Here is a 24451-nt window from a genome sequence, read left to right as displayed (position 1 = left end):
CCCCACCACACACACACCCACCCATGAATTATCTCAGTGGATATCCCAAATATCCATTTTTATCTAAATAATCACATTTGGCCAGAGCCTTTCATATACTAATTTTATCTGTCTGTGAAGCACATTAACTCTTTTAGTAATTGGCTACTACCTATTAATCCATCAGCACAGATTTTCTTTAGGGTAACATTCTGACCTAGAAGATCTAATGCTTTCCCCAAGGGGCTCAGACTTCCATGAGCATGGGCTAAATCTGCTATAGAATCCAATCCACTGTGTTCCAAAGGCGTTATGGAATTACTTTATTCATTTCTCAAAATAATTTGCAAACTGAAATTATCATTACTTCATTTGGAAATTTTCAACGAAAGTCTTCTAAAGAGAATATAAGCATATTACCCACCATAACCTTTGCCAATAAAGGCAGAGTTTGAAGAAAAGGGGGATTTTTCCTCCGTTAAACATATATTGTTTTATGAATCTATTTTACACACATTTATGAATCTATTTTACATTTGGGGTCAGTAAATCAGATAATGCATTTGGAAAGAATGGAAATATCTCTGACTCCAAAAATAGGAGAAATTAGTTAAAGGGAATTTCATATTTGCATACTATTCCACAAACTGATATTTGACTCAGAATTTGTTTCACAGGTTTTCTGAAATGGGAATCCCTCACCCCCCAAATTTGTATCCCCAGATACTTAACGAGGATATAAAATCCAGTCCATGGTTTCTGGGGCTACGTCCAGCAACGGTAGGACAAGATGAGACTAGACCCTGCCTGCTCCTGCATAAATCTCGATTTATGATTGGGCAAGGATAGCCACCAAGGACCCACGATCAGGTTGTGGGACAAGCCAAGAGCTTCCTTCTCTTCTCTGTAGCCTCTCATGACAAATCAGAAGCCAAGAGGGAAATGAAAGGATGAAGAATTAGCAAGGGGTCATCTAGTCCAATCTCCTCTTTTTCTGTACATGGAGCCCACATCCCAGAGAAGTTAGGTGACTTAATCGAAGTAACACAGCTAGTTTGTAGACAGCATGGGAACCCAAACCCAGGTTTCCTGACTTCTAGACAAAGTTCTCAGAATGGCAAAACAACAGTTTCCCTCTTCGGCATGTCCAAGGGATATCCTAGTTATACACCCCTTGGAGAAAGATTAAAGTTTTAGCTAATTAGGGCAACATGGTACTGAATAGCCCACCTGTAGTAATTTTGTCAAATAATACCCAAAGAAAGAATATGGAAGGCTATTCAGTAAAGGGGGGGGGGTGGGGGGAAGTACTCTGCTTAGTAAAACATGCATTTTAGGAGTAAATGTTCAGAGAATCTGAAAAAATAGCTGGAAAGAGGTGAGTGATCAGATAAGGAGAGACCATCTGGGCGGCACCCAGAGCCCTAAGTTCTTTCGTCCCACTCTTCCTCCGTAGATTTCTTTAGAACATTAGTGCTTTCTCTGTCTTGAAAAGAGCAATAATGAACCTCCCCCATTTTATACTCACTTTTTAAGAATGGGTAAGATGATATAGGTAATTTGTACTCCTTGACCCCCACAACTATGTAAATTCAGTTTACATTAATATAGTTTCTTATGTTACTATGAGGAACTTGTAATCAAAACCCCAAAATATTAAAGCTAACACCTGCTCTTCACCTTCTTCTGCCTCCCCCAACAATCACAAAACCACTTCTGAAGACTAAATTATTACCTTCAGTGGAGGTCAAGGTAAACCCTGGAATATTTCCTATTCTATTCTAATTCGGTGCTTTAGTTGACTACAAACATGTTCCACAGATCTCTGAGTCATCCCCTTAAAGGTAGAGGTATTATGTCTTCTGTCCTCAAGACCCTCACTACTTACTTGATTAAAATACTAGGGTGATCATCCTCTGACATCAGCCAGAATCGACTGGGCAGATGTGGCTAACTTGGTACGTTTCTTCTTCTTTTCTCCTCAATACATTTGTGTCCTCCATCCAAGAAGAAACTTGTCCAAGCACCCTGGGCATTTTCCCATCAAGGCCACCCTAATAATCGCCCTTCCCACTGGGAACTGCAAACAACCACTCATGCAGCCTTCCAAGAACATAATGGTTTCCAAACGGTAATACCTCCACTGCTTTTAAAAATAAAACCCCAGTGAAATCAGGGATGATCTTGACCTCCTGAAATTGTGGTCAAGGTCTTTGCTCAGAGGCTGGAGAACCATAGCTCATGCTCTAAGAATTTCTTCTGACTCTGTCTCTACCACATCATGGTTTGTTTTACTTCTGAGTTGTCTGGCTTCCTAACAATCTGGGATTTTATTTGGTGATAACCAACCAAAACCTAATAAGATTTTTATTGTTATGTTTCTTCCTGACGTGTACCGTTGGTTAGATCAAAGATGAGAAGATGAAAAAGGACAAAGAGCCCAGGGAAGATGTTAAGAGCTTCTTGGATGGAAAGAAGGGATTCACAGAAGTCAAGTCACAGAATGGAGAATTCATGACCCACAAACTTAAACACACTGAGAATACTTTCAGGTAAGAAGTCATGACTCATCAACAGTGACTGTGCTCACATGTGGGGGGAAAAAAAAATAGTCTCCCTATCCTGTGCCTCCAGACAGAAATGTGCTAAACAGGCAACATACTTTTACCGTGAGCTCATTGGCCATTGTCTTAGAGATACTCAGTCAGCAGGTCAGGCCATCAGTCTCTCTAACAGAAGACCAGCAGTCATTGCTCAGACAAGGTTTAATCCGTTTTCCCCATCATTTAGCAAGGTAGATCGTGCTTGGCATCCAGGTTTTCGTTCCCTGACCTAATACATTCACGTATGATCAGTTTGTTAGGAAACATCGTGGCTGGGGTTAATATCATTAATTCACTCTCCATCTGGTCCAGGCAATTTCATAAGAGACAGAAATGTATTTTCTAAAGGTTGCAAATAAATGTTGCATAAAACTGGGATTGTTCTCTGGCCTCGGGAAACTTCAGGTTGAACTAATTAATCAGATGTCTTTACCACGGAACTTTGAGAGTGCTTGATGTTAAATTGTATTGGAATCTCCAAGAGGGAGGAAGAGGCCACTGGACTAATGCTCCATTTCATACCTGATGGAAAACTCTCTTGCATAGGTTCAGCTTCCCCTCCTCACCCCACCTTACTCGCATCATGTTGAAAATCTGGGCAGTTGACTTTAGGACAGAGAGACAAGTATATATGTGTGAATTCTCACTCGCAGATACACTGAACACTGAGAGCTCCCCATCAGTTTTGTAAAAGGGCTCAGATTGCAGAAGCCTGCCACAGACACCTGGCTGCATGATTCTCCGTGCCCCATTCCTGCACACACAATCCCCTCGATCACTGATACCAGATTTCACCCTCTGTTACGTCACCGGCTGCTGTGCCAGATGTTCTGGGAAAGAGTCTGGGTCCTTGGAACATGGATTCTCGTGCAACCTTTCCTGTAGACCCTATTCGTCTGAACACTTTCAGATAAGAAAGTCTCCAGGCAAGTGTCATGCAGAAGTTGGATATTCTCTTCGCAACGAAGCCTTTGTAATATTCAGAATTGAGCAGAGCTACTAAGGATGGATGTTTCCAGCCCCTCAAAGAGGCTAAAATGAGTAAATGTAATTGCTCTCAAACAGTTTCTCTATGCAAAAATTTGAGCAGAAACCTACTCACATTTTTCTAACAGAAAGCCTAAGCTGGCAAGAAAGTAGATGTGAAAATTAAGAGTTTATCAGGAATTCATAGAAAGATCTAGAAAGCAAGTTGATTCACGTGCCTGTAGGTTAATGTTTTAGATCCCTAAAACGGGGTCAAGTTCCCGAGAAGTGTTTGATGAACATTATCTGACAATCACATTCTTGTTTTATTGTTTGATAGTTTAAAATATCTTTTGTGGGTATGAGTACGTTTTTTTGTTAAGAGAAAAATGCTTTAAAAATCTGTCAGTAGAGAGTTTGGTTAATTAGCAAACTTGCCAACCAGCTTCAGTCAAAGCTCCGATTAATAAGTAACATGCCCATTGTGTGAGAATCCCGAGGCCTGGGTAATTTGAAGAGAAAAGTCAAGAGGGGACAGCAAACAGGTCGAGAGTTCTGAGAACCCTCGAATGTGACTCTAACTTTAATTTTTTCATCGTTGGGCAGAAAAAAAAAAATGACAGAAACAAGCTGCCATCGTATTACTAGTTTTCGTTTAGCTGCCAACATATGTTATTTTCAGTTTCAGTTAGAAATCGGTGCCGATAGAAGCAAAGATGCCTGGTTTTGTTCCATAAAATTATGAAGTGAGGAGCTGGGAAGGGAGTAAGAGCTACTATTTAGATTAGCCGAGTGCCCACTAGCCTAACTGAAAACAAGCTGTGTTCTTCATGGCGAAAGCTCTGATGTTCATCTTGACTTATACCTAAAGAAGCCAAGGATAGCAAAGAGAGCCTTCTAGAAGAAATTTTCATATTAGTGACACCCTAATGCAGAGGGCACGCCAGCACATCTGGGCAAGGGTGATAACGGACGAAACTCTTGTTCCTGTTTTGAGCATAGCTCCTTTTGTTTGATTTAATTACTGCCCCCTTTGATATTCCTATTTTCTTATAAGTGGATTGTTTGCTCTGGCATAAAAGTTTCAATTCAAGGAGTAAATGTATAGAGGCAGATTATTCTAAGGGTTTTACAGAAAGTATAAAACAAAGATTTGTTTTGCTTTCTGTTTATTTTTGTAATGCGAGAATTAAAGTTTTCTTCTGATTATAGGAAAACATATACTCGTTATAAGACATTCAGAAAATAGAAGTATAAATATAAGCACCCACCACCCAAAGATAACCACTAGTAACATTTTTCCAGATATTCTTTATGATATACATTCAAAATAGACATGCATATCTATATATATAGTATAGATATGTGTGAATATAATCATAAATCTACATTTTAAATTGATTCTTGCATTGTGCATAACAATGTATCTTAGCTAGCCTCCTATACTAATGAATATAAGCCTGCAATTAATGATGTTAGGGTGTTCCACCGGATGGAGATATCATAATTTATTTAATCGGCCCCTAATTGTGGGTATTTTAAATGTCCAAAATGAGAACTGAGCGACACCTAGTGGAATATAGCAGTTTCTATAGGCATGTGTTTTGCCAGTGCAGGTGAACACTAACATGATCTACACAGAGAAAGTCGATGTCTCTGAAGATGGAAAGACTTTAAATTAACTGAGAGAGATTTCCTATCTGGGGTCACAAGCCTATAAACATGTAAGACCCTGAAAAAGCAACATCAAGTTTTAAGGAACCATCTGACCTTGATTGAGTTCAAAATAAGAGTTCATCATTAACCATAAAGAACCTAGAACTTTTTTTACCCCAGCTCTTAGTAAGGAATAAATTTTACGTCATGACTCAGTGTACATCTACATACATAACTGAAACAAGCATGCCAAGAAACGGTCATTTCCTTTGCTCTGGGCAATGCACTCTGATGCTTCCTAGCTCATGTTTTTAAATGCTCATTACAGTCCACTAAATGGGTTTATTTGTTGTTGTTGTTGTTGTTGTTGTTGTTGTTGTTGTTGAGCTGCAGCTTGAAAAAGCATTATCCTAAAGGACACAGTATATTCAGAAAGACTTCAGTGTTTAAAAAGCATGAGACGTACACATAAGGTCACTATTGGTAATTGTGTCGTCTTCAACTCATTTTCTGTTTTATTCTTCCTTCTTGCTCCATAGCTAGAAACACCACGCGATTTCACTACGTGAAATAAATGATGGGAGACAGTGATAACCTATCTGTTCCTTAGCAAAAAGTGTTGGACATAGGTCATCTGTGTTCAGATCTCGTTAAGGATGCCCTCCCTACTTGTTAATAAGTATTTAAATGAGATTTCCTTCTTTTCATGGTTGCATATGCACCATATTTTCTTTATCCATCCATCAGTGGACACTAGATTGTCTCCATATCTTGGGTATTGGGAATAATGCTGCGATGAACGTGGGGGTGCAGATATCTTTTCGGATCAGTATTTTCACTTTCTTCTGATAAATATCCAGAAGTGCGATTGCTGGGTCACATGGTAGTTCTATTTTTTAATTTTTTGAGGAACCTCCCTACTGTTTTCCATAGTGGTTGAACCATTTTACAATCCCACCCACAGCGCCTAGTTGCCCCCATTGTACACCTGAGGAAACCCAGGGTCAGTGGCAGAGCAATGACTCTGATTCAGACCTGGAGGTTCCAGGTGGACCCAACCCTTGGGGCTGGGGTGAGGATCCACTCTCTAAGGAGGGGCTGTGGAGAGCTCTGAGTGGGATGGATGCAAAGCCCTGCAGACCCACATCCCCTCCCTCAAGGGGAGGCTGCAAGGCAGACCTGTGTCAAACTCTTGTGCATTCCCGTCCATTCCCAGCCGTACCGGAGGGAGGGCTGGCGAGGCCAAGGAGGCGGAGGGCGCGTCCCAAGTGGAAGCGGGCAAGCGCCTGGAGGAGCTGAGGCGCCGCCGTGGGGAAACCGAGAGCGAAGAGTTCGAGAAGCTCAAACAGAAGCAGCAGGAGGCAGCCCTGGAGCTCGAGGAGCTGAAGAAAAAGCGGGAGGAGCGAAGGAAGGTTCTGGAGGAGGAGGAGCAGAGGAGGAAGCAGGAGGAAGCCGATCGAAAAGTCAGAGAGGAGGTAAGCAGGGCCAGCCCGTCTGACTCCCCGAGTCCCTGAGTGCGTCTCTGGTGACCGCCTTATCCCAGGAAATCATTTCTTCCCCGGTGAACTGCTGCTGCCCTTTTGAGCATGGACTCTTACGCTTTAAGAATAATAAACTGTGCTAAGCATGGTTTTAAAACCTTTATTCATATTAATGTATCCAATTCTCATGAGAGTGGATAGTCTTTATCCCCATGATACAGAGGAAGAAACTGAGGCATGGAGAGGTTTTTGTTTTTGTTTTGTTTTTTTAATAATTTTCCCAAGGTCCCACTCGTCTTAATCTATCACCCTATATTGTCCCTCAATGAAGAACAGTAGAGAGTAGAGAAGGAAGAAAAGTCTATAAAAATCAAAGTCACATGATAGTTGTTTTTTGATAGTTGAAGAGGTTTTATAGAGAAGATTTTAGGAAATAGTTTTGGGGTTTTTTTTGTGTTTTTTTTTTTTTTAGTGGACGAGTAAGTAGACTAGAATTTCATGAGCAGGGAGAGTAAGGGCTTTGTTCATTGCTGTGTGCCTAGGACACACACAGTGCAGTCATGAGTGGTAGCCAATAATTATGAGCAGATGAATTTGTTCTGTCTTTTAAGAGAAAACTGAAAACAAGTAAAGTCACTATAGGACTAATTTTGAAAACCGAAAAAGTTCTTAACCAACTACAACTTACATTGCTTCCGTTTACAAGGTACATTCTTTCCTTTTATTCTGAGGAACATTATTGTTCCGTTCTCAGTTTTTAGACGATGAAATGGGAATCCAATACTTTGAGTGGCTTGTGTGAAGTTTCTTGACTAATGAGTGACAGAATCGGTATTGGAACCCTGCTTCTCCAACTCATCCTGGAGCTTTTCCCAGTAATCTTAGGAGACATCATTCAAAATACACAAAAATTTGACTTTAAGTGACTTTTCGACGTGGATCCTATACAAAAATTCCCTGAACTGTGTGGAAAGTTTGGGAAAGTTACTGGACTCCCCTGAGACTTCTTTCCCTTATCTGTAAAATATCTACTTTCAGGATTGTTGTGATGATGAATTAGATCATGGTATTCACAATGCCCAGTACATAATAGTGCCTGGAGCCCAGGAAGTGGTAGTTATAGTCATTGTTGTCATTAGAGGAGGAGAAGATCAATGAAGGCATAATGAATCATTAGAATGGGATTGAATTGAAGATCGCTTGGTCTAACTTCCTACTACAGCATAGACTTAGTGGCTTATGAGCAACAGAAATTATTTCTCACGGTTCTGGAGGCTGGGAAGTCCAAGATCAAGGCCAGCAGATTCTGTGTCTGGTGAGGACTGCTTCCTGGTTCATAGGTGGCCATTTTCCGACTGTGTCCTCACATGGTAGAAGGGGCAAAGAAGCTCTCTGGGGTCTCTTTCATAAGGGCACTAATTTCATTCATGGGGGCTCCATCGTCGTGACCTAATCACCTCTCAAAAGCTCCACCTCTTACTATCATCACACTGAGGGTTAGAATCTCAACCTATGGATTTGGGGGGGACACAAAGATTTAGTCTATAGCACATAGGATCCTTTTGCAAGATTCTCTGACAGATAAACATAAAGTCTCTGCTTGAGAACATCCAGTGATAAAGATCTCACAGTTTGAAAACTACAAAAGGCGACATACATAAATCTCTCAGAAAATCATTCACAGAAGGATGCGCAACTCAATCAGAGCTCTGGAACTTTTGCCTGAGAGAGAAGACAGGGGAGAGTATCCAGACCAGGAACGAAGGCACAAAGGGCTTAATGAAATAGATTGTAAACATCTGTGATTTCAACATTATGGTGATTCAAAATGATGCAATATCTACATCATTTCAGGTTTGTCATACCACTTAAAATAACCCACTCAGTTGAGGTGGGGACCACCATAAAGTGATCTCTTGTACAATTTGGCAAATAAGTACCATAAATTTATATAACTTCACACATAAGTTATCTCATTTGTCTTTGCAACTCTCCCAGGAAGTAGAGATATTTATATTGATGTCACGTTTTTAGAAAGGGAAGGTCAGTGTTCAATTACGTGACAGGATAATTACCTAATGGCGGTCATCTTATGGAGCACTAATCTACACGTTTTACATGGGCTTTCTCATTTAGTCCTCACTAAAGCCCTGTTCAGTGGGTTCTATTATTATCCTCACTTTACAGATGAAGAGACTGAGGCACAGAGCAGATAAGTAACATGGTCAAGGTCGCACGGTCGGGAAGTGGCAGCGGCAGAATGTGAATCAGGCTGTTGGACTCGCGAGCTCAGGTTTAAGCTCTAGTGACCGCCTTTGATGACCCAGTAGCCTCCGGTCTAGAATCTGGGTCTTCTTCCTGTGGGACTCGTGCTTTTCTCCCTATAGCCCTCATTCCCCTTGGCTTGAACCTGATATTGAAGTCCTTGTTATTTGCTCTTTCTCTCTTAAGGAAGAGAAGAGGAGGCTAAAGGAAGAGATTGAAAGGCGAAGGGCAGAAGCTGCTGAGAAACGCCAGAAGATGCCAGAGGATGGGTTAGCAGATGACAAGAAGCCATTCAAATGTTTCACTCCTAAAGGTTCATCTCTCAAGGTATTTTTCCCCAGAAATCCTTCTTATAATACCTCTACTATAATAATAGAAACTGCTTTTAGCCCCTTGTTTAATTATTGATGATTCGAAGCCTTTGCTTCGTTTATCTTTCTGCTCCTTCTCACATCCATTTGACAGCTTCTCTTTTCAACATATGGAAAGGAGAGAAATAAAGTGGAGAAATCTGTATCTGTTGTTTGCCTGACGTTTTGGCATACATCGAAATGACAATCAGCGACTATCTCTGGATCTCGCTGACGTATTATCACCAGATGCATCATTGCTTTGAGCAATTGAAAATGGAAACATTTAAAGTTTATAAAACAGTCAAATATATTATAAAGGTTAAGCTTCTTTTCATGCTAACTGTTCATTTTTTTTCCTTCATCGTTATTAAAAGCAGGGCAGCTAGAAATGGTATAGGTCAAATTTTACAGCTATTATAGGGGAGGAAGTGAAATGTGACTTGGAAGGATCCTTGGCCATGATGAGTTTTGTCCTACTACTGCCCTCATGGAGCCCAGCTCCTAATCGATGTCAGAGAAAAGTGTTGCTAAGAGAAAAGAGAACAAGCAGGATGGAGCCAAGACTGGGAGACGAGAGAATGGATGAGATGAGGGAAGAGTACTGTTATCTATATTCAGTCTGCCATTATTTTCAGATTTGTGTTTTGCTTATTATGAGAATTAACATGCACTGGACACCTGGCACAGTGCAGATATTTGTTATTTGATATAAATATTTGTTGAATGGATATATGAATGAATGAATCTTCAGAGATTGTAACTTTTAACATTTTTATTTCACCTTCATTTTCCATGAACCTAGCTAGGTTACAACGCATTGACAATGGGCAAAGCCAGCACAAAATCACAGCCAGTTAAGTGTGTGCATGTGTCTATAAACGTGTGTGAGGCCTTATCACGTGGCACACTAAAATGACCAAAAGCCAGTTATTTACATGACAATCGGCTGTTTTAGCCCTAAATAACTTCACTTATTCTTGCCGATTGTCTTAAGCCCAGTCACAGTTCTGATGCCTCCCAAATAAACTATTTGTACTCAAACCCTCTCCTCTAAAAAGGTCTGTTTCAGGCAGAATCCAAACTAAGCCAGAGGGGGATTTTATTGTTTCATACTGAATGTTTAGAACATACCTCATGTGTGCTACATACTGTGAGGGAGAGAAGCACAAAGCATAGTGACTGCCCCACAGGGCCAAAGTTGTTAACTGCCTCAGGGGAATTTAAGAAGTTACAAAGGCAACCAGATGCAGACCACTGCAAAAGTGAGCTCTCGGAGCTGAAGCAGAATGAGGAGAGAGAGGCTCTGTGGCATAGGCGAGCCTCAATTATGGACACTAAAAGTTAGATTTCATAAAATTTTCCCATGTCACAAAATATTCTTCTTCTTTTGATTATTTTTCAACCATTTAACAATGTCAAACATTCTTAGCTTTAGGAATGGGTGAAAAACCTGGGCCACATTTGACCTGTGGGCAAATGGGCTACAGTTTGCAGACCCCTGCTGTGGAAGAGAGAGCAGAAAGGGAAAAACCCACCCCGTTCAGACTATCTCCATGAGCCACTGGTCCTTTTGTTCTCGGATCATCGGTATTCAAAGAACATCATTATACCTTCTCTTTACACCTTCCTCAAAATCCCACCCATGCTAAGATTTCTTTGAACGGTCTTGGCATCACAAAGAAAGTCGTAGTCACCTAAACTTCTAATTTTCACTCTTTTGCTCAGGAGACACTACAACCCATCCTCCTCCTTCAAATATCTCTTCTCTACCAATGATTTTATTTATTTCTCTAGTTTTCCCATCAACCAGATTTCTGAGTTCCCAGGAAGCCATTTATCTACTCCCTCTGGTAGAGAGTCATGTGTGAGCAATCAGTTAGAGTAGATACATAAAAAAAAAGAAATGAAACAATTTTAATTTCTATATAACAGAGAAATGCTTTCAGGAATAATCTATTGCCTTTCTCCGTAGTATGTGTCTTGAAGAACTGGCTGTGGCTCTGGTTCATATGAAATTGTCTACAGTTGAGCTCCTATAACTGTTGATAGTCTTGGCTCTGCAACTTCTATAACTGGTCACAAGTTAACATTCTAGAATGCCAGTGGGAGGAAAAACATTTGATATTTGACCTCGAAACATTATTGACTAGTGTATTTGGTTAATTCTCATGACTTCTGTTCCCTGTCTGGGAAACCCCTAACCTGGTTTCTCATAGTTAAGTGATGTTAGCAGTGAATGATTTCTTTTACACAATACATGCAAAGGATAAAATTTAATTTAATTTAAAATTTTGTTGTTATTATTCATGTTTTCAGCTATCAGCGGTGGAGAGAATATGAAGTAAGGAGAGTTCCAATTTTCTAAAACTGATAGTATGTTTTCCCTCCACGTTTTATCAGAACAACACTGCCACCTCTTGGTCTTCAGGAGAATCAGTTTCCCCCGTTAAATTAATACAGAGCATTTAATTTACAAATTCAGTACAAATTGTTCCATAACCTAGAGTCACTAAGTTCAGGAATTTTCCAACGAGAGCGCATCCGTAAATGGTGGTTAGACCTGACTAAAAGCGACAGTGAAGTCAGGCTGTGCTGAATATTATAGATGTAAAAGGAGAAGCTGGATTCCGAGAGCCTCTGTAATTTGGATAAACCTTTGCAAGGCCAAGGTTAACGAGATGATCCCTGACTCAGAGCGATGTTGCTGCAAATGCTACAAAGAACAAGTCTCACCTCTGCCACCTCCCCCACCGAGCCTCTGTCCTTCTGCCACGCTGAATGTTTCTTCATTCTTCGGGCCCAGCGCTCTGCATGCCTCTAGGGTCCCCAAATCTTTGTACATGTGTCTGCTCTGTTAGAAATGTCCTCTGCCCGCTAACTGAGGCACTCCCACCCTCACTTTCATAAACTCACTTATAAAACCACGTCAACTCTAAACTACGAATCTCAGCTTATATATCGAAATGTCTGAAAAGCCTTCTCCACCTTCCTCAAACAGTCACTGTTGCCAGAGTCACGACATCTCTTCTTGTCTTTAATATGGTAACTACCATTGAATTTTAAATATTTTGTTTATATTTTCTACTAGTCTCCCCAGCTAAAATATGTTCTCATTAAAAAATCAGACCCTGTCATAGGCATCGTTGGGTGTTCAACTTTATGTAGTAGGTACTCAACATAATTTATTGGTTGGTTGTTTGACTGACAGACTGAAAGAGTTAATAGAGGGGTAGCTGGCTGGCTGGCTGGCTGGCTGGCTGGCTGGCTGGCTGGATGGATGGATGGATGGATGGATGGATGGATGGATGGATAATATTAAAAGTGCCATTGCATTGCACGGTTCCAATGTATTTCACCTTATTCAACTGGAAACTTTTTTCTCCAGAAATACACTCTACACTTATATTTACATCAGAAAAATAAGATCCTTTGCATCCCGTAGACTCAGGGATACCTAAAACACTTTTTTGTATAGTTTTATTTTTAACGAGTTTGCTTTTATCTCTGTAAGAAATCTTGGAAAGGATAAAGTATCATCACTAACATCTATAAAAATGGACTTCAACTGATACTAAGCATATTTTCCAGACAGCTTAAGGGTATTTATTAATAGTTCACAAGTCCCAAGTCAGTTCAGTCCAGAAAACGTCACTATCATCTCTGAAGACTGTAAGGAGCACCCAACCACACCAGCCTGGGGCAACCGTAGTCTGGTAGATTCCTTGTCTGCCCTGAACAGAGCCAAAAACAGTGTGCTTCACACATGCAGTCATATGCAAAAAAAGCTGTTTCTATTTGCTGATATTGATAGGTGATGTGTGGCGGGGAATATTTCCAGCCTGGAATTGGGTATCATAATTAGTCAACAAATATATGCTGACTTATAAAGAACATCTGACTTTGAGTGATGGATGCAGTTTCAGTAAAATATAATATTCGATTTAGTAGCTTTAGTTATAACAAAATATAATATTCGATTTAGTAGCTTTAGTTATAACAAAAAGAAGTTCCTAGTTTAAAAAAAAATTTATTAAAGACTAATGAGCTGCCCTTTGAGTGTATATCCATCACAGTTTCTGTGGCCTTATTTTCTTATTTCCCACTTGGGCTAACAGGGGCTTCTCACTCAGCTATTACTGATGAGCTATGCCCAGTCTCACTCCATTCCCACCCCCAACTTCTACATTCAGGGCAAATTAAGTTTGGCAATAGGCTTCGCAGCTATCAAGTTAGGAAACCAGGCTAAGCCGTAAGTGAATAGTTCACAGTTCCTGGTTATCGTTCTTATTTGACCCTAATACATACCAAATACATAGTCAAAACATCGTGGACATTCTTCTTAATGAAAGAGTATGGTACATCTATACTCGTGTAAACATGTCCTAAAAAGATGTGGTTTTGAAAAAATTGTTATTGTTGCTAAGAGAGTAGATCTTCAAAGTTCTCATCACAAAAAGAAAAAATTTTGTCAGGTGATGGATAGTAACTAGACTTATGTGGTGATCATTTCACAGTACGGTCGAATAGTCAATCATCAAGTTGTACACCTGAAATTAGTATAATGTTATAGGTCAATTCAATAAAGAAAAAAAATTTTTAATATGTCAGAAAGAAATTATTGTTATCGTCTTGAAATGTAATTATTTTGCCATTGATTTATATTATTTCAGAGGTATTTTTATTCCATTTCTATCTAGCTTTTAATTTGCCTCCAGAATTTCGTATTTCTCTACACACTTTCTCTTTCTTCTGCCAATCCTATCTTTGTCTCTTGAGTCTCATTATCAAATGCCTTATATGTAGTTTTCTTCTGCACAGCATCCCAAAACTGTTTGACACTCTTTGGTGCTTTTATCCACCTGGTCGAGGGAAGATAATGGTATGGGCTAAAAGACCTGTTTATGAGCTGAAAATATTAACTTTTTTTTTAATTCCTAGATAGAAGAGCGAGCAGAATTTTTGAACAAGTCTGTGCAGAAAAGGTAAGTATGGTTGGTTGTTCAACTGAGAATCATTAGCCATTATATGTATGGAAAGATTCTATCGTATTTTTACATATGCGTATGTGTTTATTAACAGTGGTGTCAAATCAACTCATCAGGCAGCAGTTGTCTCCAAGATTGACAGCAGACTGGAGCAATACACCAGCGCCATCGAGGTAAGAGATTTCCTCAAGATTATGGTCAAACAGAAATTGACTCTGCTTATACAAATGATCATAGAAACACTTAGGACAGAGTTTCCCCGGTTAAATTAATACAGAGCATTTAATTTACAAATTCAGTACAAATTGTTCCATAACCTAGAGTCACTAAGTTCAGGAATTTTCCAACGAGAGCGCATCCGTAAATGGTGGTTAGACCTGACTAAATGCGACAGTGAAGTCAGGCTGTGCTGAATATTATAGATGTAAAAGGAGAAGCTGGATTCCGAGAGCCTCTGTAATTTGGATAAACCTTTGGAAGGCCAAGGTTAACAAGATGATCCCTGACTCAGAGCGATGATGCTGCAAATGCTACAAAGAACAAGTCTCACCTCTGCCACCTCCCCCACCGAGCCTCTGTCCTGCCACGCTGAATGTTTCTTCATTCTTCGGGCCCAGCGCTCTGCATGCCTCTAGGGTCCCCAAATCTTTGTACATGTGTCTGCTCTGTTAGAAATGTCCTCTGCCCGCTAACTCAGGCACTCCCACCCTCACTTTCATAAACTCACTTATAAAACCATGTCAACTCTAAACTACGAATCTCAGCTTATATATCGAAATGTCTGAAAAGCCTTCTCCACCTTCCTCAAACAGTCACTGTTGCCAGAGTCACGACATCTCTTCTTGTCTTTAATATGGTAACTACCATTGAATTTTAAATATTTTGTTTATATTTTCTACTAGTCTCCCCTGCTAAAATATGTTCTCATTAAAAAATCAGACCCTGTCATATGCATCGTTGGGTGTTCAACTTTATGTAGTAGGTGCTCAACATAATTTATTGGTTGGTTGTTTGACTGACAGACTGAAAGAGTTAATAGAGGGGTAGCTGGCTGGCTGGCTGGCTGGCTGGCTGGATGGATGGATGGATGGATGGATGGATGGATGGATGGATGGATAATATTAAAAGTGCCATTGCATTGCACGGTTCCAATGTATTTCACCTTATTCAACTGGAAACTTTTTTCTCCAGAAATACACTCTACACTTATATTTACATCAGAAAAATAAGATCCTTTGCATCCCGTAGACTCAGGGATACCTAAAACACTTTTTTGTATAGTTTTATTTTTAACGAGTTTGCTTTTATCTCTGTAAGAAATCTTGGAAAGGATAAAGTATCATCACTAACATCTATAAAAATGGACTTCAACTGATACTAAGCATATTTTCCAGACAGCTTAAGGGTATTTATTAATAGTTCACAAGTCCCAAGTCAGTTCAGTCCAGAAAACGTCACTATCATCTCTGAAGACTGTAAGGAGCACCCAACCACACCAGCCTGGGGCAACCGTAGTCTGGTAGATTCCTTGTCTGCCCTGAACAGAGCCAAAAACAGTGTGCTTCACACATGCAGTCATATGCAAAAAAAGCTGTTTCTATTTGCTGATATTGATAGGTGATGTGTGGCGGGGAATATTTCCAGCCTGGAATTGGGTATCATAATTAGTCAACAAATATATGCTGACTTATAAAGAACATCTGACTTTGAGTGATGGATGCAGTTTCAGTAAAATATAATATTCGATTTAGTAGCTTTAGTTATAACAAAATATAATATTCGATTTAGTAGCTTTAGTTATAACAAAAAGAAGTTCCTAGTTTAAAAAAAAATTTATTAAAGACTAATGAGCTGCCCTTTGAGTGTATATCCATCACAGTTTCTGTGGCCTTATTTTCTTATTTCCCACTTGGGCTAACAGGGGCTTCTCACTCAGCTATTACTGATGAGCTATGCCCAGTCTCACTCCATTCCCACCCCCAACTTCTACATTCAGGGCAAATTAAGTTTGGCAATAGGCTTCGCAGCTATCAAGTTAGGAAACCAGGCTAAGCCGTAAGTGAATAGTTCACAGTTCCTGGTTATCGTTCTTATTTGACCCTAATACATACCAAATACATAGTCAAAACATCGTGGACATTCTTCTTAATGAAAGAGTATGGTACATCTATACTCGTGTAAACATGTCCTAAAAAGATGTGGTTTTGAAAAAATTGTTATTGTTGCTAAGAGAGTAGATCTTCAAAGTTCTCATCACAAAAAGAAAAAATTTTGTCAGGTGATGGATAGTAACTAGACTTATGTGGTGATCATTTCACAGTACGGTCGAATAGTCAATCATCAAGTTGTACACCTGAAATTAGTATAATGTTATAGGTCAATTCAATAAAGAAAAAAAATTTTTAATATGTCAGAAAGAAATTATTGTTATCGTCTTGAAATGTAATTATTTTGCCATTGATTTATATTATTTCAGAGGTATTTTTATTCCATTTCTATCTAGCTTTTAATTTGCCTCCAGAATTTCGTATTTCTCTACACACTTTCTCTTTCTTCTGCCAATCCTATCTTTGTCTCTTGAGTCTCATTATCAAATGCCTTATATGTAGTTTTCTTCTGCACAGCATCCCAAAACTGTTTGACACTCTTTGGTGCTTTTATCCACCTGGTCGAGGGAAGATAATGGTATGGGCTAAAAGACCTGTTTATGAGCTGAAAATATTAACTTTTTTTTTAATTCCTAGATAGAAGAGCGAGCAGAATTTTTGAACAAGTCTGTGCAGAAAAGGTAAGTATGGTTGGTTGTTCAACTGAGAATCATTAGCCATTATATGTATGGAAAGATTCTATCATATTTTTACATATGCGTATGTGTTTATTAACAGTGGTGTCAAATCAACTCATCAGGCAGCAGTTGTCTCCAAGATTGACAGCAGACTGGAGCAATACACCAGCGCCATCGAGGTAAGAGATTTCCTCAAGATTATGGTCAAACAGAAATTGACTCTGCTTATACAAATGATCATAGAAACACTTAGGACAGTAATCAAATTCAATAACCCCATTAGCGTTAGAACTAGTTTTGGAGAAGAATAGTAATAAAGATAAATTATAGAAGAGTTTAAATAAATTATTGTTTACTACTTTCAGCCGGAGTATTCCTTAGTGAAGGTGTTATTCTTTTAATGGATGGGTTTATTGTATTCAACTATATTATTTATATGTTAGTAAGTACATCTTCTAATATTAATTCCTTATAAAATGTGTTCCCATATGTAGTTTAAACAGGTTTCTTACAACCTTATTTAATTTTCTATTGTTTAGAGAAATTTTTGTTATCAAATATATTTTTATTATCAAATATAGCAAATTTCTATTATCAAATATAAGTTAATATAAAGATGATGACCAGCCCATGTGTAATCAACATCGATTTCAAATTGGTTATTTTTCACTTGAAGAACCACAGTTTTATGCTTCTGTCTTTTCCAATATTTTTCCACCCAAAAGACCTAGCAGTTCTATCATATTTAGAAATAATATATATTTCCAAGTACCAAAGCACTAAGAAGGTAGGGTATCACTGATCAAAATGTGATCCCATTTTTCCCCTCTTTATGTAGACTTTAGTCAGTGGTTTTAGCTGCCTTCTCCATCAGAACAGCTGCTATAAACTAATTGGATCTGTTTGATTTGATTTTCTCCTCTCCTTTCTACTGCATAGTGGAGATAAGTGTAAAATAGTTCACAATCAAATAATAAGAGGGTATAAGATAGAGAGAGGCCTGAATGATTTATCAAATGAATAATCGAGTCCTAACCCTCAAGAGGTGATTTTTCACATGTTTAACGTCCACTAAAATATAAGACAAATTGCAAACAGTTATTTTCTGTGCTTGAATTAATCACAGCTCTCATAGCATTAATAAAGCCAAGACTGTGGCTTCAGCCTATTCCTAGTCCAGTGATGGTGCCACTCACTTTGGCTGGCCACCTTGACGACACATGCCATAGGCCACAAAGTAGGACCAACAGAGAAGCTGCATAATCCTGGCTATGCCCATCACTGCTGCTAGAAAAGTATCTTGAATGTACACTTTTCTTCCTTCCATCCATTCTTTCCTCCTTCCATCATGTGCTCCCTGCAGTGGCCTCTCACTCTTCCAGTCCCAGCATGTCCCCGTCTTCGGTCTTTTGCATATGCTGTTCCTTCTGCATGGGATGGTGTTTGCACCGTCTTTCCCCTAGCCACTTCCAGGTCTTCCATCAAATCTGGGTTTAAGTGTCACTTCCTCAGAGTAGCCTTTTTGCTCCTGTACACTAATTTTCTATTATTCCCCTATTGGGTGCTCTCTTGGCATGCTTTATTGCAAGGTGAAATAAATACCTGTATAATTAGTTACTATGTTTCTGCCCTATTAAAATGAGTCTACTGCAGCTTACAGAGCTGACTGTCTTGTTTTAAATACCACTATATCCCCAGAGCCCAGACAGTACCCCGCACGCAGTAGATGCTTACGTATCTGCTGAAGGACATAGTTCCCTAGTGTAGTAGTTAGCATGGCTGCTTTACACGTAGAAGGTCCTGGGTTCACACCCCACGGTCCATGGTTTACGGCCATGTCACCTTGAACAAGCCCGATGTCTGATCTTGGAAGCTAAGTGGGGTGGGGCCTGGGTAGTACTTGGCTGGGAGACCACCTAAAAAGACCAGGTGCTGAAGGCATAAAAAAAAAAAAAGTGTCTGCTGAAGAAATAAAGTAGAATATCCCTTGAACAATAAATGGCATCCCAATAAAAAGCAGATGCCATTTTTGAAGGACCCTCTGAGCTAGATCTTAGGGTTTATTTTGAGATATATATGTCCTCAGAATGTAGTTTGATATAGAAATCATAACTCTCATATTTGGTGAAGACATTTACACAATGGATTTTTTTTAACTAACATAGTTGAGGAAGACAAACTCCCTATTGTTTTCCAAGAACAAACTTAGCACCAATTCTAAAAATAATTCACACGCTCCAGGGAACGAAAACCTCAAAACCTACAAAGCCAGCAGCCTCGGATCTTCCGGTTCCTGCCGAAGGTGTTCGCAACATGAAGAGCATGTGGGAGAAAGGGAATGTGTTCTCATCCCCCGCTGCATCGGGCACGCCAAACAAGGTGAGCGCAGGACTTTGGCCTTTTAATTTTGGAAGGTGGATTACCCCACCCCACCCCTTTTTTTTTTTTTTTTTTTAAGAATCATGCTAGTTAATTATAAAGGCAGTGAAGAAGGTATAATTCTGTCATTCCCAACAATCACTAAAACGAGCTCAGAGAGAATGTGTTCATGAAGCTAGACTGTACCCACGCTCTGGCCACCGTACTCTAAATAAAGTCCCTGAAATGAGTCATCAGCCTAGGTGTTGGAGTGGGGTGAGGTGCTGAGAAAAGAAAACCAGGTAACATATTCTTTAAATGTCAAGTTTAAGATTTATTGTACTCAAAATATTAAAGATAACATATAAATGACTCCTGTTATGGGATGGCCATGTGAAATAATACTTAATAGTATTTTGAGGTTGCTTTGAAGATGCCTTTCCAGGTAAAGTTTGGGGTTTTCTTCTTTAATATTGGATGATGGACTCTTTTCAGGAAACTGCTGGCTTGAAGGTGGGGGTTTCCAGCCGCATCAATGAATGGCTAACCAAAACCCCAGATGGAAACAAGTCACCTGCTCCCAAACCTTCTGTAAGTAGCTTCGGGTTTTTCTGAATTTCTTTGATCTCTCAGCCTCCAGCAGCAGAAGAAAAACGGGCTATTTGCTATTTGCGAAGCGTGGGAAAGCAATGCTCCTGTTTATTTTGCGGTCACTGCTGAATAACAAACAAGGAGGACCTACGATTTAGAGAGAACAGTCCCCAGCAACTGAACGATAATTACCCAGAGGGTAAAAAGATACCCTCTAGGGAGTATAGCTAGCCAGAATGCTGAGGCTGTTCAAATTTATACCCTTAACTTATCTATTTGTTTAGCTCCTATTCTATAAAATACAGCTAGGAATTTGAAAATAAAAATGTCAAATTATCTTGGCCGCTTCTCTGTCAAGAGTACCCATAAACTTATTTCCAAAAGAATGTGAATGTTGCCTATTTTACACTCTTATTTTCTAATTTGCCTAATTTCTGTAACGGAAAACACAAATACAGTTATTGGGTAGTTGTTGAAATAATTGTTATAATTTTCTTGTCAGCACCTGCAAAGGAAAGCCATTAAAAAAAAAAAAAGGTAAAACTGGAAACTATAAAAACAGGTTGTGAATATTATTTTTGGAAATCTAAATTTTTCTTATTAGGTATGGTATCTTACTATAAAAATGTTCTTTTAACCTTTTTATTGAATGCATATGATAATTGCCTTGCATTTGTCATTATATTCAAAAACCTTATTAAGCTCCCTACTATATATTGATGAGCTTTCTCTGTTAAGCTTGCTTTTATACCTTTGTTGGTGCCCAAAGAAGCAGAAATTCAACTATCATAACCACTCCAGAGACAGAAGAAAAGCCTTCCAAATCCTAGAGCTCTGCACTGTTGAGCATTTAATTGTATCCATCGGCTTCACATTTAATCTCCGAAGTCACTAAAGTGTATCACTTTCCCAATTTAAAAAGAAAAAAGAAAAAATGAAAATATTTTCATACCTTTTTGGGGCACAACTCCTTATAGGCAACTAATGTTGAGCCCAGAATTCTTTGCATAAGGGCGCACCAGAGGTGTAAAACCAATGTAAACCCAATTTACAATTGGACAGTCTATATATTGAGAAAACATCTTTTTCCCTCTCCCAGTACCTGCAGGAAAGGGGGCCTATAAAAGGAGACAGTCGAGGCGAGCACATACCTTTAGTGCCTCAAGTTTCTCCAGCACCCAAGGTGACACATAGAGAGTAGAAGTTATTTTTTGTAACGGCAATTTCTATAAATGCTGTGGCTCCAGACCAGTGATGATTAACCTTTATGAATTATGGACCCAAAACCCAATCAAATCTGAGAAACTTCTCCCCCAAAACATGCATATAACACAATTTCAGGAAGTACATAAACCCACGAAGAACTCTCAAAATAGCAAAGATACAGAGAGAAAAGTGTATGTTCTCCTCTGATGAATTTGGCATATTGCCAGAGGATATAGTCACTTCTTCACATTTATTGTATGTGTGACCTATTTCATTTTTATGCCAGATTACACGCACATTTGGCCCATAACTTGACACATACTCTTTTATCAGAACTTTAGCTGATAAGCCTATCATCATCAATCTCATCCTAATGGGAGAGTTAAAAATAGTTGATTCAGCTGTTACAATAGGTATAATTGTGTCAAGGTCTCCACAAAAAGCCCCGTTTTCTGAAGTTACTGATGGCCTCCTAAAAATTGCAGGACGAAAGGGAAATAACAAAATTATTGCCTGCTTTACCTGCTATTTAGTAAATAATTTGTTAGACTATCTACTAGAGGTTAGAAGGAAAAGGAAAGAAGAATGTGGCAATTAGTACAGATTTTAGTGATCCCTTTTTCCTATATCCTATTGGATTTTGCAGACTACGGTGACTTCCTGCCAGACTGGACGAAAGCAATATGTAATTGCTGTTGTAAATAAAAAGCTAGCTTGATTATACTTAATAAGCAACTCTAAGCTTTGTGCCCATTCCAGGGATATTACAGCCAGCCCTAGTCGAAGTATAAATAGCAACGTGGCATTCTCTTTGGGACAAGATATGACCTGGAGTCAAAGCAGGCAGGAGAATAACTTACAGACACTATGGATCCAGCAGAAAAGAGATGAAATTTCCAAGCTGTGGAAATGGGGCTAGAAGGATCCTGCGGATGCATAAAACTTGGCTGTCATGCAAGGATCTTGCCCAGGTCTTGTCAGGGGGTCTCATACTGGTGGCCTGCAGCCAAGATCTCTACAGTTCGACCCACATTATTGTGCTTTATTTTCCTTTTAAAAATTATAATTTGAACATATTTTTGAGGTGCAGAGGCATATACTCTTGAATTCGTTGATTCTCTCCTTTCCTTATTTTTCTTACACCAAGCCTCTTTAAGCATTTGCATTTCCAGCCTTTCCCTTCATGGCAGGCATCGAGTTTGACGCCTTTGGAACTCTGGTCAGACTGACCCTGAGCCCAGGATGTCAAAGGATTACCCAAAAGTGCCTTCTGATTTTAGACCAGCAGTGATTTATTTATTCTCAGTCCCTTGTTTATATTCCTTGGCGTTTGTGGGTAGAGAGGAAAGCCTGGGTTTGTATTTGCAGATGTGTGGCATATAGCCATTAAGGAAAAGTCAGAGGGAAAGTCTCTCACCAAAGTGGTCCTCACCCAGCGAAACCTCAGGAAGAAGGAAATGAGTGTGTCCTTTGGGATCAGTGTGCGGTTCTAAAGTTCACTGGAGAGAAAACCCATCCACTTCCAAGTTGCATAATAATTTCCACATATACTGAGAATTAAAAGTGCTCAAAATAGTTTGTCAAATCAATATTACTTGGGGGGAGAGTGGTCCCTGAAAATTATTTAAGAGTAAACATTGCTTTACTTCTGATCCCTTAATGGGACATTTATTGCTATTTATGGGTAGAATTTGTAGGATTTCAGTGTAACTTTGTAACTGGAATTCGGTTCTGAACATGTCTGTTTTAGCTGGTTTGTCTGTTCTTTATGTCTAAACTACATGTTATATACAGCAATTAAAATGCTAATTTGTCTTTCTTTTTGTTTAAAAAAAAAAAACCAACCGTGTCTTTCTCAGCTTGAATTCTCTTCTTCATTCTTTGATCTCTGGTTGATTGGAAACCTGCTTCTCCTGCCTTCATTTCTCACTATTCTTCCGGAGCGGGTTTTTCTCTAAAATGTAGTCTGGTCAGGTAATTTCATTTATATTTCCCCTTTGATTTAAAATGCCAACTTGCCACTTGGATGCTAATATTTTCTGAAAATAAACTCTTTAAACCCTGTAAGTGATCTCAAAAGATTCATAGGTAGGATTTAAGGGAAATACGATCCGTTTTCTTCAGTAGAACATTCATGTGAAAGAAAAATATTTGTCTTCTATGAATCAAATAAATAAAGTAATAATAGCCACTCTCCAGAGCTTCCCTCAGCATGTTCCTAATTAGAGTTTCCAAAATTTTAAAACAGTCTTCCAGACAATTTGGCAGCTTCTACCTACACTGGCAAATGGAGTGGAATTCTTCAAAAACAATCTGATTTGTTACTTACTGCTTCCAAGTTAAATAGGTGTGACTCTCTAATAGAATATCAGGAATTCATGCCACAGTGGAAATCCAAAAACTCGGGAAGATTAAGGCAAATCTGAAATGCTTCACATGGTACCATTTAACCAGTGCATTTTCAATGTCGTGATCTCCATACTATTTGTCAGAAAAACGTCCATTTAGACTGGGGTCCGTGGATAAACGCAATTGCTGTTAGCTTTGCCTTCCTAATGAGAAAAGGGTGTGCCAGAGTAAACACGACTATTTCAGTTAAAACACATTTATTTCCTACAAACTGCCTTTTGCCAAGTACTAATATAAGCAAATGCTGGAAGAAAAGTAAGTAGAAACAGAAATTTGGATCTTTATCCAAACCAAATTAATTATGAGGTAGCAAATAAAGAATTAAGGCTGTCTAGCTGTTATCAATCATATTTTAATGTTTTCTTCCCAAGATTTCCACATGTTCTCACATATGTCATTAACTGTCAGTTTTCCTTATGGATACAGTTAGTGGTAAATGTTTACTTTGGTGGGGCTAGGTTCTACTGATACACTTCTGAATTATCTATCCACTTGCTCTTCAGGAAACGCAAAATAATTTTTGTCTGAAGAAAGTACAATTAGAAAAGTATCTCAGTTTAGACCGCCCAGAAGCAGACCTTAAGATAGTGATTCGAGTGCAAGTGGTTTACTTGGGAGGTGAAGAAAATGGTACCAGTAGTGAGACGAGAAAAGATGGCAGCCGATAAGGAATGGCATTAAGCAAGTCACCACATGGGCTATTAAAACTTCATTCCGCTGGGGGAGCCTGGAAGCCACCATGAAATACATGCTTCAGAGGTATCCCACCTGAGGCGTCAGTGAGCCTGAGAAGTGCTCTTGCACCAGGTGTCAT

General features: G+C 39.2%; 1 protein-coding gene across 4 annotated transcripts in view; it reads left to right on the top strand.

The window, feature by feature from the left end:
- The window catches only part of CALD1 (caldesmon 1), a 185941-nt gene that overhangs the window by 155048 nt on the left and 6442 nt on the right, over window positions 1-24451 (top strand). For 3 of the 4 annotated variants that reach the window (XM_011359529.2, XM_023530298.1, XM_011359530.2), the window contains 7 exons: window positions 2386-2531; window positions 6421-6679; window positions 9137-9277; window positions 14242-14285; window positions 14383-14461; window positions 19315-19452; window positions 19927-20022. In XM_011359529.2, the coding sequence (XP_011357831.1) occupies window positions 2386-2531; window positions 6421-6679; window positions 9137-9277; window positions 14242-14285; window positions 14383-14461; window positions 19315-19452; window positions 19927-20022 (903 nt within the window). Of the gene's footprint in view, window positions 1-2385; window positions 2532-6420; window positions 6680-9136; window positions 9278-14241; window positions 14286-14382; window positions 14462-15267; window positions 15271-17173; window positions 17253-19314; window positions 19453-19926; window positions 20023-24451 lie in introns of all 4 variants that reach the window. The other variant, XM_023530299.1, reaches the window with a different exon arrangement.

The sequence above is a fragment of the Pteropus vampyrus genome, unplaced genomic scaffold, assembly GCF_000151845.1.
Source record: "Pteropus vampyrus isolate Shadow unplaced genomic scaffold, Pvam_2.0 Scaffold48, whole genome shotgun sequence".
Lineage (NCBI taxonomy): Eukaryota > Metazoa > Chordata > Mammalia > Chiroptera > Pteropodidae > Pteropus > Pteropus vampyrus.
The sequence above is the reverse complement of the archived record's forward strand: the minus strand, read 5'-3'. Positions and strand labels throughout refer to the sequence as shown.